The sequence below is a fragment of the Argiope bruennichi genome, chromosome 11, assembly GCF_947563725.1.
Source record: "Argiope bruennichi chromosome 11, qqArgBrue1.1, whole genome shotgun sequence".
Taxonomy (NCBI): Eukaryota; Metazoa; Arthropoda; class Arachnida; order Araneae; family Araneidae; genus Argiope; species Argiope bruennichi.
In genome coordinates, this window is record NC_079161.1 from 42687345 (window position 1) to 42704213 (window position 16869).

Consider the following 16869-nt stretch of genomic DNA (forward strand, 5'->3'; position numbering starts at 1 on the left):
ACCCTCCGAGCTTTTGCTCATGCGTTAGGACGGGTTTAATCAGTCAAAATAGGGGTGAGAGGAAAAACGAAAGTAGAAGATGTTTCCATTTAACAATAAAGTAAAAGAAGATTACTCGCGAAAATAAAATAAATAAATTTTGAATTAAATTAATACGGTCAGAAATGCAACGACAACAACATACATGTGAACAAAAAATTGACCGAAAAAAATATCCAAAAGGGCGGAAATCAATGTCCAAGAATATAAAAAAATTCCGGAAATGCACTCATCCTCCAGGATCTCATCCCTTATTGAGATAGAATCGTCGAAAAGTGGTAATCTCAGAATACTGAAACGAAGAATAACTTGTCTTAGCGTTATCTCAATAATAGTATTCAAATGCATTTAAAAGTAATTCCCAAATTGTGTGTGTGTTTTTTCTTTAATTCAGCTAAGTTTAAATCATAAAGATTAACCAAAACTTCGAAGTGGAATTCTCGTGTGTAGTTGTACTTTCTGTTTATAAATTTCCTAAGGAGAAAGTAAAAACTGAAGAAAGGGAAATTCTTCGAAGTATCTTCCTGTTGAGGGAGATGCAACAGATTGTCAACCTCTTATTTTCTTCCTGAATCTGAACAGGTAAATTCGCAATTAATACAACAGCAACAACAAAAAGTAGACTTGCGTCGATGCGTTGATAGATTGGACGGTCTATGCTATCGATCACGTGGGACAAAAAAGAAGATAAGCCCCAACAGTTGGTTACATTAGGCTTTGGTTGCAAGCTGTTGTGGCAAGCTCGTTATGCAAGCCTCTCTCGATCAGGGACCCTCCCCCCTCCCCCTCGCGATTATGCATTAAGCACACAAGTGATTACGGCCGGTATCGATCACGGCGTTCGAAAGAAATGCTTCGATTAATCATTGCACTTTTGATGGGTTTCTGCGTGTTCTTATCAGGACTTCTACTCGGTGGATGGAACTTTTTTCGAGTAAAAGGTGGTTTTATCTAAGCTGTTGCTGTTGTTGTGAAAAAGATGATTGTTGGTGGTAGTAGATACGTTTATTAAATACTTATGAAATACTTTATAGTCTCAAAGTATTATTTATAAACTTTATAGATGATTTATTCCGGTATTTTAATTGGTTCTTTCCGATTTTTTTTGGATAGAATTTTCGAACTTTTGATTTTTTTTTGGTTGTCTCATGCTGTAATATTCTGATATTTATGTTTGTGCTCTTGGATAACTTACCGATTCTTCTGGTTGATATCCTCAACACATTTCTTTCTTATTCTTTTTTTTCAGGAGGTTTCTTCGATTACTTTCCAATTTTTTTGCTGTTTCTTACGATAATGCTTCTCTACGATAATTTATGGAATAATTTTAGTCGCGAACATAGTTGAGTATTATTTACAAATTTTATAGATAATTTATTCCGATGTTTTAATTGGTTCTTTCCGATTTTTTTTGGATAGAATTTTCGAACTTCTGATTTTTTTGGTTGTCTCATGCTGTAATATACTGATATTTATGTTTGTACTTTTGGATAAATTACCGATTCTTCTGGTTGATATTCTCAACACATTTCTTTCTTATTCTTTTTTTTCAGGTGATTTCTTCGATTACTTCCCAATTTTTTGCTGTTTCTTACGATAATGCTTCTCTACGATAATTTATGGAATATTTTAAGTCCCGAAGATAGTTGAGTATTATTTACAAACTTTCTATTTGTTTTATTCCGATATTTTAATTAATTCTTTCTGAATTTTTGGTTAGAATTTTCTAATTTTTAAGTTATTTTTTATTGCCTTGTACTGTAATAATCTGACATAACTTACCCATTCTTTTATATGGATACACATATTTATCCTTTTGTTTTGCTGTTTTCTTCTATTATTTTCCAATTTTTTAGCTATTTTCTATTATAATCTGATATTTTTGCCTTTTTTCTGTGATAACTTTCTCATCTTTCTGGTTGATTCTGTCATTCATGTTTCAGGCTTTTTGGCTTTTTCCTTTGATACATTATCTAGTTTTCTTCACAAATTTCTTCAATCAACTCTCCAGTTTTTGTTTATTTTCCCAAATTTATTTCCCATTGCTTTCGATTGTCTTTTTCGATAACATACCGAATTTTTTTATTCGGTTTCTTAAACAGCTGTCCAATTTCTGGGTCATTTTTTCAAATTTTTTTTTTTGCTTGATTTTATCACTTACGTTTGAGATTTTTTAAATTTCGCTTCTTCTATTAGCTCTCCAAGTCTTAAATTTTCCAAGTCTTAACTTTTTTTTTTGGGGGGGGGGTCTTGCTTGACATATTGCGCTCATGCGCGTCGTATGTGTACGACGAGCATTTTCGTCTTTATAACAACCTCGTACAGTACTGAGGGACACTGCAATGTATACTATATGGGTTTGGTTTAGCTATATTTATTTTCCCTTTTAAAGCAACAATAGGGCTATTTTGGGACAAACCTCGTAATTTTTAACTGCGGTCGGATGATGAGGATGATACATGAGCTGGAACTGCCATCTCCAAACTTCCACACCACACCTGCTGGAGGACATTGGGTTCCAATAGATTTAATGTGTATCATATCCGTTTATATGACGGTTCTTCTGTGGAATCGAGTCTCGAACCTGGAACCTTCGGTCCGGAGCTGATACCTAACCAATAGCCATCCAGCCCCTTGTTTTCTGTATAGGTTTCTTGTACTGTGGCCACTAGGAAAGCGCTTTCTAAGTGTGGTTGTCACAGATGTAAAATAATTAAATATATAAGTGCCATCAAAGTATGCGCTTATATATTCAATTTTATCTATACATGCATTATATTATATATAGATAAAACTGAAACATTTTCATCATATACACACTTGACCGGGGCACGCAATATGTTCACTTTCTGATATTTTCATTATTCTTCTCCATAAACTTGGTTTCCATTCGGTTTCTTAAAAAAAAAACTACATTTGTTGGTTATTATCTTGAACTAACATTTTCTGTTTTTTTTTTGGTAAATCTGTATTCATCCCTGGCCAAAGGCCATTAGATTTTATGATTTTCTGCTCTCATGATCTCTTTTCCTTTTGCGATTATCTGCAAAACTTATTAGCCTGTTTTCTATCAATACTATATTTTTAAGGACCTTATTTAAGGAGTTTAAAGGACTAAACTCTGCCGATCAGCCTGTTTTTATATTATTTTTATATAATTCTGTATATGATATATAGATTGTTTTATGTTTGGTGGAGATTTAATGTTGACAGTTGGCAATCATAGAAACTTTAAATAACTATCTACACTGATACTTTCTTATATTTCCTTCGAAATTTGTCCAATAAAGTTTGAAAAATATCTGTTCTAATTTATTGTAACTTGAAATAAGAAGCTTTAAGTCGCCATTTACACTGATACTTTTTTTATGTCCTACAAAATTAGTTCATTAAAGTTTGAAAATACTTGCTCTAATTTACTATAAATTGAAATAAGAAGCTTTAACCCTTTAAAGGGCCATTTTATTCTAGTCATATTATGTTAAAAGATTTTTTAGGCTTGAAATTAGAATAAGAAAAGGAATCTATTTAGCTTATTAGTAGAATTTAATTTGCATAATTAATTTGGTTAATTAATAATTAAGTAACAAATCAAGACACATCATTTTATCTGAGATAAAGAACTGAAGCATCTTAGTTTCTGACTTACTAAAAAAATGTGTCAGAACTTATGCCAACCTACATAATTTCATACAAAGATTGATAAATTTGGTGGGAAGCATACTTCCCACGGCTCTAGAAAGGGTTAAGTCGCCATTTACACTTATACTTTTTTACATCCTACAAAATTAGTTCACTAAAGTTTGAAAATATCCGCTCTAACTTTGCATTTAAAATGAAATTACGCGACGTGTAATGACTCAGTGTAATCCCAAACGTCTCATCCCAGGGCGATTTAGCGCTATTTATTGATACCTAAACCCCACTAGAAAGTTTACATTCCCAAACTATATTCTTGAGCAAATAACCCCCTTCCTCCAATAGTTCGTCTGTATTGAGCCCTGGCCAAAGGCAGCTAGTTTTTAAGGTATGCTACTCCCACGAGCACCGTTCTTTTATGAGTTACTGCACTATCTTATAATTTTAAACGAGTATTTCTTGTATATGCATAAATTTATTTCATATATCTCGGAAACGGCTCGGATTTGGATCAAATTTTGTATTTAGATGAAGTTTTGCTTTTTAAGTTTATCTATATAGGTATCTTTCCTGAAAAAGCATGATTTTACACAAAAATCATACATTTTTTTATAACTAAATATTAGAGCCTTTTTCCATCTGCTCTCCTGCTGTCAATATTATATAGCATCATCTCGTACCCGATTTCACCATGGTGAAAGTGAGTGAAAGTTCAAAAATAGTTCAAAAATATAAGTAGCGACAGTACATAAATTGTAAAATGAATACTGCAATATAGCAGATTGCTTCGAATAAAATGTTAAACTAAGTGTATTCATGCTTTTTTTTATTTAATTGGCCAGTTCATATACAGGTAAGATTGAAAAAACATTCATATGTAATCAGTATGAGCCTCGTATCTAAATATTTTGTTCTAAAAACATCATTTACAAAAAACCTGCCTAGAAAGCTCAGTTTTCCAGATATTGTTTCTACTATGCCATATGCCATATAGACTTTCATGCACACTTAATAGATAACCACAACTATATGCAACCATATATACCTTTATGGCTGTCACAACCAACAACATTTGAAAATCAAGCATTTATTCCCATATTAACTATGCCATACATGGCGATATATTCTAAAGGTCAAAGCCTTTAGGTAAGATTGAAAAGGAAAGATTGGTAAGGTACATGTAAGATTGAAAAACATTCATATGTAATCAGTATGAGCCTCGCATCTAAATATTTTCTCCGAAAAAACATCTTTTACAAAGAAACCTGCCTAGAAAGCTCGGTTTTCCAGGTATTATTTCTATTATGCCATATAGACTTTCTTGCACGCTTAAAAGATCACCACAACTATATGCACCCGTATATACCTTTATGGCTATCACAAACAGCAGCATTTGAAAATCAAGCACTTATTCCCATATTAACTACACCATACATGGCGATATATTCTAAAGGTCAAAGCCTTTAATGCTGAAACGGACAATCATCTCCACCATTATGGAAGTCCGGGGCCCTGGATAATCTAGCCGGTATGAAACAATTACTGCCAACGAATTTAAAGGCATTACAAAAGCACGTTCAAACGCTAATGCATGCTTTCAGTAACTCATCAGCCTCTGGAATGATGAATCGGAATTATGCCGTTAATCTGCGCTTTAACGATCTGTTCTAGAACTATTCCCCGTAATTGCTTTGAATGCTAGAAACTCAATTATGATGATCGGGGAAATTTATAAAACGCGAGCATTCGGATCCGAGCAAATTTAGAACAATTACTGTATAGGCAGATTATTGTTATAAAACATGGAATTTATGTTTGCGTTTTATCATAAGACATAACTATCGTAATTCGTTTTTTTTAAAGGATGATATAATAAATTTTGAAAGGACATTTTTTTATAAACGGAATTCGACGGTATTTCTTAGGAAAAACGGTTATAAATAACAAAACCCACATCATGTCTCCATGCATATTTTTATGACCTGAAATAAAGTAAATTAATAACCATTTCGTTTACAATGAGGTGTCTGGCCCATGCATTGAATTACTGAATTTTTATCATTTAAATCTAGAATTAAGGATAGGTATTAAGTAATTAAAAATAAAATAAAAATCAATTAGAAATAACAATGAATAAAAAAACTTAGATAACGCAGGTGCCATTTATATTATTATAGGGATTGAAAGAACAACAAATATCCCAAATAGAATGTGTCATAACATTAAAAGATTTAGTAAATTCGGAGATTTATGTAAGGGGTTAATGTAAGAACATAATATAAAGAATATTTAAGGGTTTAATGTAAGGACTGCCTAACTAACTCTATCAAAGTATTAACAGAACATACAAAGAGTGCATTGCAATTTGCATATAACCGATTCTCATGTGAAAGCATATAATGTAAATTTTACGCGTAGTAAAGATGACTGTGTCCAAAATAGAATACTGTGTATTCTACGGCTTAAATGACTCGTGGAATCTGTTTAATAGTAAGTTGAATTTACAGGTGGCTTAGTGAGTTATCTGCAGTGCAATAAAGTGCGAATTCGATAGTACAGTAGTCAACAAAAACAACAAAAAAGGGACACCTCTGTAACTTTGTTTTACTGTTGCAGCTTCATAAAATTGGTGTCGATGGAAATAGATTAAAACAACAGGTTTCTTGCAACCGACAAGCTAATTAACCGAGTTAATTAACTACTATCTCGATATCTTTCCATTAAAGGAACGAATTTTTTAATAATTTGATTCAGCAGGTCTTTTTATGTACGTGTATCAAATTTCGTTCCAAAGTTCGCAGTAATTCTTGAGATATACTTAATTTCCTTTTCTGACAAGTCCGCCTACAAATCTTACCGGGGATCTTACAGTAAGTAACTCTCAGCTTTTAAATAATTGCCGGTTAAAGAGAAAAAAATTAACTAAATATTTCTACAGTTAATATGTCCTGCAATACAATTTTATATCGTCTGAGTAAAAACATTCATTTTTATAGAAGAAAAAAATTCATTAAATTAAAATCTTCTGATCAAAAAAAAAAAAAAAAAAAAAAAATTAAACATTCTTACAGTCAATCTGTTCTGCAATAAAATTTCATATCGTCTGAGTGAAAAAAAAACTTATTCATTTTTTAACAAAAGTAAATGATTCATATTAAGTTAAAATCGTCTGATCTGAAAAAATTAATTAAACATTCCTACAGTCAATCTATTCTGCAATAAAATTTTATATCACCTGAGCGAAAAAATAATTTAAAAAAAACTCATGCTTATACAAAAGAAAAAAAAATCATATTAAATTAAAATCGTTTGATCTGAAAAAATTAAACATTCCTACAGTCAATCTGCCCAGCATCCAAATTTTATATTGTCTGAGTGAAAAAAAAATCATTTTTTTTTTACAAAAGAAAAAAAAATGCATATTAAATTAAAATTGTCTGATCAGAAAAATTAATTAAACATTCTTAGAGTCAATATATCCTGAAATTAAATTTTATATCGTTTGAGTGAAAAAGAAACATTCATTTTTTTATAAAAGAAAAAAAAAAATCATATTAAATTAAAATCGCTTGATCTGAAAAAATTAAACATTCCTACAGTCAATCTGCCCAGCATCCAAATTTTATATTGTCTGAGTGAAAAAAAAAATCATTTTTTTTTTACAAAAGAAAAAAAAAATGCATATTAAATTAAAATTGTCTGATCAGAAAAAATTAATTAAACATTCTTACAGTCAATATATCCTGAAATCAAATTTTATATCGTTTGAGTGAAAAAGAAACATTCATTTTTTTATAAAAGAAAAAAAAAAAAAATCATATTAAATTAAAATTGCTTGATCTGAAAATAAATTTAACTGCTATTTTATCCACGATACGGGTTTTTCTAGAGACAAATACCAGTAAGAAGATATATCCATTATTAACTTTATGTAATCAATAAAATTACGTTTCGCCTTCCAGTCTGCATGAAACGATAAGCAACGAAAACAAAAAAAAAGTACCTGCTCCTTTAGTGCGTGCAGGAACAGCTTCGCTTGGTTCCCCAGTTCCCAAGCTGTTGGAAGCTGTCATATACAGGTGGTATCTTGTGCCACAGCGAAGATTCCTCAGGGTGTGCTTTTCGACGTCGCTGCTCAGCCTTTCGTGCTGCCAGTTGCCATCATCCGTTTTGTAATGTAAAGTATATTCTGAAGAAAAAGAGATTCTTATTACTTAAATTCTGCATCGGCAACATTGCTATCACATGCAACATTTATCTCGATAATATCATTAGACAAGATAAAGTCTACGTTAGTGAAATAAGGGGTAATTTATCAGAAAACAAATAAAAACTGTCAAAATGGAACTGTCTGTGCTACGTTTATATGCAGTTTTAACATTGTGGAATAATTGGTTACAAAAAATAAGAACAGCTAAAAAGAAGAAAAAAAATCATAGTTTTTTTTTACCATTGAATTTATTAGTTTATTTTTCTTTATTTATTTCGAACCAAAATAAGAAGCTGAATAACTACTTAGAATAAACTTCAACCAAAAAATCAAATTATCTTTCACAGATTCAGATAGTTTTATTTATGGTGGTCAGTTATGATTGATTACTATTTGAATAATGCTTTCTTGCAGCTGAAAATGAAATATTATATATTTTTCGTTTTCATTCTAATCATTTTGCAATTTTGATTTTTCATGCTTAGTTCAAAAGTATGATAAATTTTATCATATACTTAGAAAGTAAAGGCGCACATACGGTCAACACCATATTTGATAAGATACACCGCATGCCGTTGGCGAGCAATAGTTTATGATCGAGCCTAATTAAATGCTATCCTTGGCGATGTTTTTTCTTTTCTTTGGCGAATAATTACTGTGATGCGTTTTATATGTAATCAAAAAACTACTGAATGCATGCTTTGTTTGGCGTTTCTCTGACAGATTGAAATAAAGATTTGTCACAAAATCATAATTGTGGTAAAAAGAATCATATATTTTAATCTTTGCGTTTTTGACATATCACGTTTTCATACTTGTAAAAGTATGAAAATATGAACTGTCCACCCTTTGCCAATACTCTTTAGATGTTAAATCTGAGTACCAAATTGTATCCATCTGTTTCGTAATTATGATGTTAAATTATATTCTGACAGCCGGACAGATAACATTCCACTAAATGGATTTCCTTCAAACTTTAACCATATAAAGGGCCATTTTTTTCTAGTCATATTATGTTAAAATATTTTTAGGCTTGAATAGAATAAGAAAAGAGATTCATTTAGCTTATTAGATAAATTTAATTTGATTCATTAATTAATTTGGTTAATTAATAATTAAGTAACAAATCAAGACACATCATTTTGTGTAAGATAAAGAACTGAAGCATCTAAGTTTCTGACTTATTAAAAAAATTTGTCAGAACTTATGTCAACCTACATAATTTCATACAAAAATTGACAAATTTGGTGGGAAGCATACTTCCTACAGCCTAGAAAGGGTTAAAATAAATTTACAAATTTGGAGTACAGATCCTGTATGAAATTTCATCATACATGATCAAATTTCATTTCAAATAATTTCATTTCAATCTAGCTCAAAACATTTTTGATTTATCGTATTCACAGACAGATAGACATAATTCAAGAAATGTGTTTTTCGATTTAGGGAAATATGAAATATAGAAGATTCTTAAAATATCTAACTCACTTTTCTTTTCTTTTTTTACGATTACATTTTCTCTTTGTATACTTTGTTTACGAAAAAGTGAAAATTAACAATACTGGAACTCCGATTGAGGCTAAGAACTATTTTATTGAATTTCTGTAATTAATTTAAATATAATATAAGGATTGTAAATATTAGTAATTAAACATAGACTTGTAAACTATAATTTTATAATAATACTATAAAAAATGTTATTATCAAAAATTTTGAGGTACGGTTTTTGAAACAGACATTTTTACAAATGCGTAATCCCACCAATGTACAAAAGGAAACAAAACAGAAATAGAAATATCAGAAAAACGAAACGGAAAATATCAGAAAAGCAGATAGGAAAATAAGATACAAAACTTTAACTCGAATAAAGAATTATATATAAAAAAATCAGCAATCCTATAAATATATTTATTACATCGTATAATTAGACATCTTTCGTTTGTTTCATATTACAAACAATCCGAGACTGAATAACGTAAGGGCAGTCAGAATCATTATTAGGATAGAGAAATGCGAGAAGAAGCGTTCGTTGCTATGGAAACCACTTTCATTACTCATGTTTCGAATGAAAACCTAAGTGGAATCCTGTTGAGATGACATTTTATCTGCATTTAGTCTCTCCTCTCCCCGTCGAAAAGCCATTGTTTATTAGGAGAAAAGGAGGCGTTCCAAAAAAAAAGCAAAGTTAAAATACAATATTATTTAAAAGGAATCGATTGTTTTTGACTTAATGACCAATAATATTTGAAAGAGAATAAGATTAACGGTTTGTTTTCAAGCTAAAGTAATATAAAGATAAAAAAAGTATTTTCGATATATTTGGAAGCAATAATGGATATTTGAAGTATTTTTCCATTTAGTTTAAGTAATTTCGTAGACAATTTTTTTTTTACTTCTTTAGAATTGGATAAAAAGTAATATAAAATTTCTCAAAATTTATTATGATTGCTTTAATTGCCTTTCTACTTTCTCTTTTACAAAGGAAAGTATTATAATTAGGAAAAAAAATGGATTTCTATATTTCATTTACATTCCAGATCTTTCCGAGTTCTTAAAATATATTATTACGATCTCGTATTTTATCTCGTGACTTTCCAACGTGATCTCCAATGTTAGTCCTTCCTGAGTTAGAAAAACACATCTTTGGAAAATGTCCGGTTGTCTGTGACAAAGATAATTCAAAGACGCTTTGATCTAGATGGTTGAAATTCTGTATAAGGCCTTTACATCAAGTTTGCATATTTCTATCATATTTTGTGAGAAATCTATTAAGAGAAAGTCCGGCTGTTCGAAAATAAATTAATACCATAACTTAAAAATAAAGAGAACTAGATGAGTAAGATTCGATACACGGATTTAACATTTATGCTGTAGAGCACCTGTCAAATTTTGATCCAAATCCAACAACAGGTTAACTGTCTGTCGGTCTGTATTTTCAAAAACATGTAAACGCGATAATACAAAAATGCAATGACTTAAATAAATCAAATTTCTTATGGGATTTTGCGACTACAAGTGCAGTTTTGTGTCAAATTTTGGTTTAAATTAGTTGAGAAAATTGAGCCTAAAACACAGATTCGAATTTTGGATACTACAATTGTGTGCCATGGATTAATCGCCAAATAACTCGCCAAAGATGATGCGATAGATTGTTGTTGTTGTTGTTTCTTACGGCACTTGCCACAGAAAGCCCGTTGTTACGAAGACAACGATTTAAGCCGGAGGGGGAGCGTCTCTTGTTTTTATAGTAGAGAGTCAAGAGTACGATTTTGCTACTCACGCATCACTCATTCGCTTGCACAACCCTTTTTACAGGAGGACACATTCACACATTTCACAGATAGAATAACGGAAGAACGACCATGCCCAAACCGGGACTCGAAACCGGGAAGCCCAGATCACGGGGAAGACGTGCTACCCCTATGCCAGGACGCCGGCTGCGATAGATTAAGTAAACGTTCTAAATTCACTCTAAAAGTTAATATTTCTTTACTATTGCTCGCCATTGACATACAAGGCATTCTTTGGAATGAGAAGTTTATTAGAGCGTTTGCTAGGAAATCTTGGTGAGACCTCTCACGCCGGTTGGAGTTATGACTGTCTGCTCCTCAGTGAAAAATTTGGTATATAGCCTTTCCATCAAATTCGATTTTTATAAAAAAAGATCCATTCAGAAGGAGTCTGTATGTCTGTCCGACTGTCCGAATATAAACTAACGCCATGATTACAAGCATAAAAAGTTGCAGCAATTCAGTCTTAATATTAAATGTGAAGATACTTAAAATTTTCTGATGAAATCCATCGAAGGAAAATCTGCTTATCCGTATGCGTTGGAGACTGCTAATTCAAAGTTTAGCATACAAATTAATCTTCAGAATCGCAGATGTATGTTAAAGTATCCGACTAGATACGGTTAGAGTCTTTAACCCCCCAATCCTCCAAGTATTTTAATGTTTGATATGACGTTTTTTATTAATATAAGGATAAAATGATGAGCAAAAGTGAAATTATTTGAATATATATCTATATTTTGGAGAAATTTTATTTATTTACAAAAGCTGGGATTGTTCTAGATGAAAAATTATTACAATTTTTCATTTTTCTTTGCAATATTACAAGTATAACATATCTTAGATTGTAACTAATTGTTATCTAAGAATTATATTCAAAACTAAAAGTTTTCGGGTTTTTTTATATTCAAAATTAAAATTTAGGGCGTAATATTTGACATTATCTATGAAATTTTGGAACTTTATTCAACAATATTAATAATAAATTATCATAAATCTACTTCTAGAGCATTCAGCATCAAATCCACTGTTTATTATATTCCGCATGACATAAAGATCCCTAATAATAAATTTCAGTAAGATATCTCGATTATTTTTTGAGATATGACGATATTCGTACAGTAGAATGATTAAAAACTCGTTCCTCAGAAAATGCATTTGAAGTTTTTAAATGCTTATAAATAAGCATCATTTGCATGTCAATAGTTTGCTCTAATCTGGATTCTAATTGACATAGAAACAAAATAAAGATAACATAGAAATAGAAACGTATTTTTATTTTGAAACTGCAAACAAATTAAAAATCCGGATTTTCATCCAAACTCATGTCTTCATTCTAATCGGACACATTGAACCAAATCTATCACATGCGGCCCATTTGTTGGTTGGCATATCATTGTGTATAAGGACTGATAATTCAATAAACTCATCGAGTTAGGTATTGATTTTGATCTTGTATTTGATTTGAGTCAAAGTGCGGATTTAATCGCAATCACTGGAGAGAAAGACGTCTAAAATTCACAATACGTTTTCTGCATTGTATTGCGATGCAAAGAATATACCATACAAGCGGAATTCAACATAGGGTGGCACTCACGCTTGTTGACAGCTGGACTTTTCTAGGGTTTGCCGCCGTCCTATCTACTTAACTCCTCTCCTTCTATAACTTCAGAGGAGGCATATAGGGTAAAAAGCGAATCACTCAAAAAAAAAAGTGATAGATTGCTTTAGTATACTAGAAATTCAAGGAGATAACTCTTTTGTTGTCGACTTCATTGCATCTGAAGAATACTCATTGTCATAAATCATTGTCATCTTCTAAAAAAATAAGTTACCTAATTTTAATTTAATCTTATGATGAAATCCTCCTTTTATTCATCATAATTTAAGGTTTATGTCCCTTATAATTAATAAAAAGTACTCTAAAATATTTTATTGTGAATTAGTATCCTCTTTCAATAGTATTGCGAATTATCTGCAATATTTATGCCTCATAAATCCGCGAATAAATCCGAATTTACTTTTTATTATATGTAAGCACCTCCTCCTTTTATCTTTCCTCTCACCCTTATTTTGACGAATTAAACCCATCCTGACGCATGCGCAAAAGAGCGAAAGGTTTTAGAATCAGTTGGCAAACGACACGTGATATGCATAAATGATACGCTTCTAATTTGCGTTTTTTCCACGCATATTTTTGATCATTCTTTAAAGGGTAGTTTACAGATTTAATAGAATGCACAAAACTGACTGATGAAATAAACAAATTTCCTATTCCATGTATGAAAAACATCAAAAGATATAATTACATTCGGCATAATTCAAATTCGCTCGCATATTAGCTGCAAAAGACGGACGCATAAACCCATTTCAACAGAAAACAGAAGAGTAAAACCCCCATCTCGTAAAGTCCTGAGGCATAACAACACGTTTTCCGATTCTGCTTCGCGATGTATTTTCGATTTTAAGTGACATCTGCTAGAAACCTAATTAGTTGCTCTGCTTCTGAGCATTTCAAAGAAAATGGTTCGATTGTGAAAAATTGGAAATCAATATGGCAGTCAAACGTGTCTTTTCTACAAACTTTTCCAACGGATATCATTAGAAAGATGGTTACCCTGACACAACTTTAAAGCAGAATGAATCTAAGTAAAGCACACAACTGAATCTTGAGATTCGCAATTAGGTTTAACATGAAACTTTTAGTAATTGGCAGTTAGTTAGGGATACATACAATTCAGGACGAATGTTCCCAGTTAGTTAGTTTATTTGAGATTGAATCGAATATTTCTCTTTTAGAGAATTTCTGTGAATTATTTGTTTATTGTAAAGGATATCGGTGAGGGTTTCTGAAGAGCTTTGTTTCTTTGAAGGTAAATGAAAAGAAGTGAAAATATTTAACATCGTGGGTAGTAATGAACTGGATAGATTTTAATAAAGTCAGAGGTTTTAGAGAAGTAAAAAAAAAAAAAAAGAATTACGAGAATAAGAATGTTTTCATTCTAAGATTATTCAAAAAGTTTTAATTAAAATTTAAGATGCTTCTGTTGATGAATTTATATTCAATAGAATATTTCTCCCTTTTGTGAATGTAATCAAAATTTAAAATATTCGAAAAACATATTTTCAGGAGTTTTTTTCATGGTAAAGTTTCATAAGTTTACAGAGTAATGTGAAACAGTTCAATAAATTGTAATATTTTATTTAAAAAGTATTACTTAATTTTTACCTTTAAATAAATGATTAAATTTGATAAATGTTTTATCTTAAGAATTAAAAATGTGTACGTTCAGTTCATTTATATTAACGTCTGTTTTAAAGCAACGTTAGGGCTATTTTGGGACGGACCTCTCAATTTTGAACCGCGGTCAGATGACGAGTACGACACCTGAGCTGGCACCACCCTCTCCAAACTTCCATGCCACACTAGCGGCAGGACGTTTGGCCCCGAGGGATTTAAAGTGCCCCAGATGCGCTTATACGATGGTTCTTGAAATCGAGTCTCGAACCTAAAACATTCCGTTTTTGAAGTCGAGAACTTATCACCAGGCCACCGCGGCCCTTAAAAATAGATAAACGAATTTGTTAATTATCGAAAAATATTGTTTACATCTAGTAGATTAAAAAAATCTAGTAGATTAAAAGATTTATTCATCTGGTAGACGTTTATTTTTCTATTGATGTAAACAGGTGAGTGAATTTTTTAATATTTATAAAATAATGTTTAACTTTTTTTAGTAAACTATTATTTCATATTTTTTATTCACTTTAAAATTATTCTGCTGTTATATTGGTTTTATATTAAATTAAATTAAATTACTTTTTGAATGACTGATTAGATAATGATTGCATTATGTATTGAAAATTAAATTTAGAGGGATCATAAAAGTAAAAACTAAATTTTTATTTTTAAATAATAATAATAAATATTTGTATTTTAATAATAATAAATGTTTATTTTTATTTTGCCTCTGAGGTATTGTGGGTGACCTCTCTTTGGCGATGCTTCTTAACTTACCTTAAATGAGAAGATGTGCTCAAATCATGTAGTGTACTTGAAAACGATCGGTTTTCTCGTGTACGTGGTAAAAATATAGTAATCGTCAAAAAAATTCAAGCATTACATTTTAGCGAATCTCCGCATTTTTTAATCTCTCCGAGTTCGAAAAACACATGTTTGGAAAATGTCTGTCTGTATTTATAAGCGCTTTGATCTAGACAGCTGAAATTTAGCACATGATATTTGTATCACATTTGTAGATTTCCACAAAAATTTTGAATGAAATCTGTTTAGAGGAGTCGGTCTGTCCAGCTGTTCGATATAATTTAACATGATAACTGCAAAGCGAAGAGAGCTCGATAGACAAAATTCCATACACAGAATTAACATTTAGAGTCTAGATATTTATGAAATTTTGTACCAAATCCTAAAAAAGATTTATCGTTTGCTGGTCTATACTTTTATAAATATATAAAAACGATAACTCGAAGACGTAATGACTTAAATATAACAAATTTGGTATGTGATTTTTGTGACTACAAGTGTATATTTGAGTCAGATTTTTGCTTCAATTGATTGGGAAAAATGCGTCCAAAATAGAATTCAGTTTTCGGATATTATGAGTCGTATGTCAGGGATTAAACGCCAAATAATTTGTCAAGGATGACACAACAGATTCAGTAAAAATGCTGAATTAATCCCACAGGTTAATATTTCGTAATTATTGTACGCCAATGCCATGAAAGGCATTTTTTGGCATGACAGGTTTATTAGAGAATTTGACAGAAAGTTTTGTGGTGACCACAAAACTTTCCTGGTTTGTGGTGACCAACAACTTTTAGTCCTGGTCATTTCAGAGCACTATAGTAAATAAGAAATATTTTTATGATACAAATAAAATATAGCAAGAGAAAAAACTATTTTGAAACTGCTAAATTTTCAATTTTTTTTTATTACCTGTTATTGCTGATTTATCTTTCGGATCTTTTTCCCACTTGATATCGATGGAATTTTTAGTCGAGCTAACCACTTGCACAACTGGAGAAGTAGGAGGAGCTAAAAATAAGGAAAATACAAATGAGATTTTGTTTTGAAAAGTTTATATAACAGGAATTGAAATGTAAAAAAGTGTATTTTTAAATAAATTTCGAAACTTTATACCTGAGAAATCGAATAAAATTAAATTAAATGTTAAAACAATGTTTGTTTCAAACATGATATGCAAACATGTTAAAACAATGTTTGTTTCAAACATGATATGCTTAATAAATACTACGTTTATTAGATGACGTCTTTAGAGATGGATCTCGGGGTACTTGAATTTCTTAACCTGTGGAACTAAAAATGTTGAAAGTAAATAAAGAACAATCGAAATGCTAATGACGTAGTTCAAGGAGCGCCTAGCCTGAGTCCGCGGGCTCAATCTCCGGTAGATCATTGAAGATACAGAAGGCTTGGCATTCAATATTACACTTAAGCGTCTTCGTATGTGATCCAATGGTTATGTAAACGGAAGTTCCTGGCTTTTCTTTTTACAATCCTTATTGAGGAGTTTGAAAAGGCTAGCGTTTTGATTGGCTGTCAAGATGCAACGGGGAGAGGGGACATGCTGCATGAGCACAACTGAAACACTATTTAATTGATGGCGTATAAATGTAAACATAAAATCCTAATAGGGTTAAACTTATAAT

General features: G+C 31.0%; 1 protein-coding gene across 1 annotated transcript in view; it reads right to left on the minus strand.

Annotated features, from left to right (window-relative positions):
• The window catches only part of LOC129957562 (cell adhesion molecule Dscam2-like), a 670734-nt gene that overhangs the window by 33335 nt on the left and 620530 nt on the right, over positions 1-16869 (minus strand). The window contains exons 19-20 of the mRNA XM_056069925.1: positions 16136-16234; positions 7682-7867 (exon numbers count right to left, since the gene is read on the minus strand). Of these exons, the coding sequence (XP_055925900.1) occupies positions 7682-7867; positions 16136-16234 (285 nt within the window). The remainder of the gene's footprint in view (positions 1-7681; positions 7868-16135; positions 16235-16869) is intronic.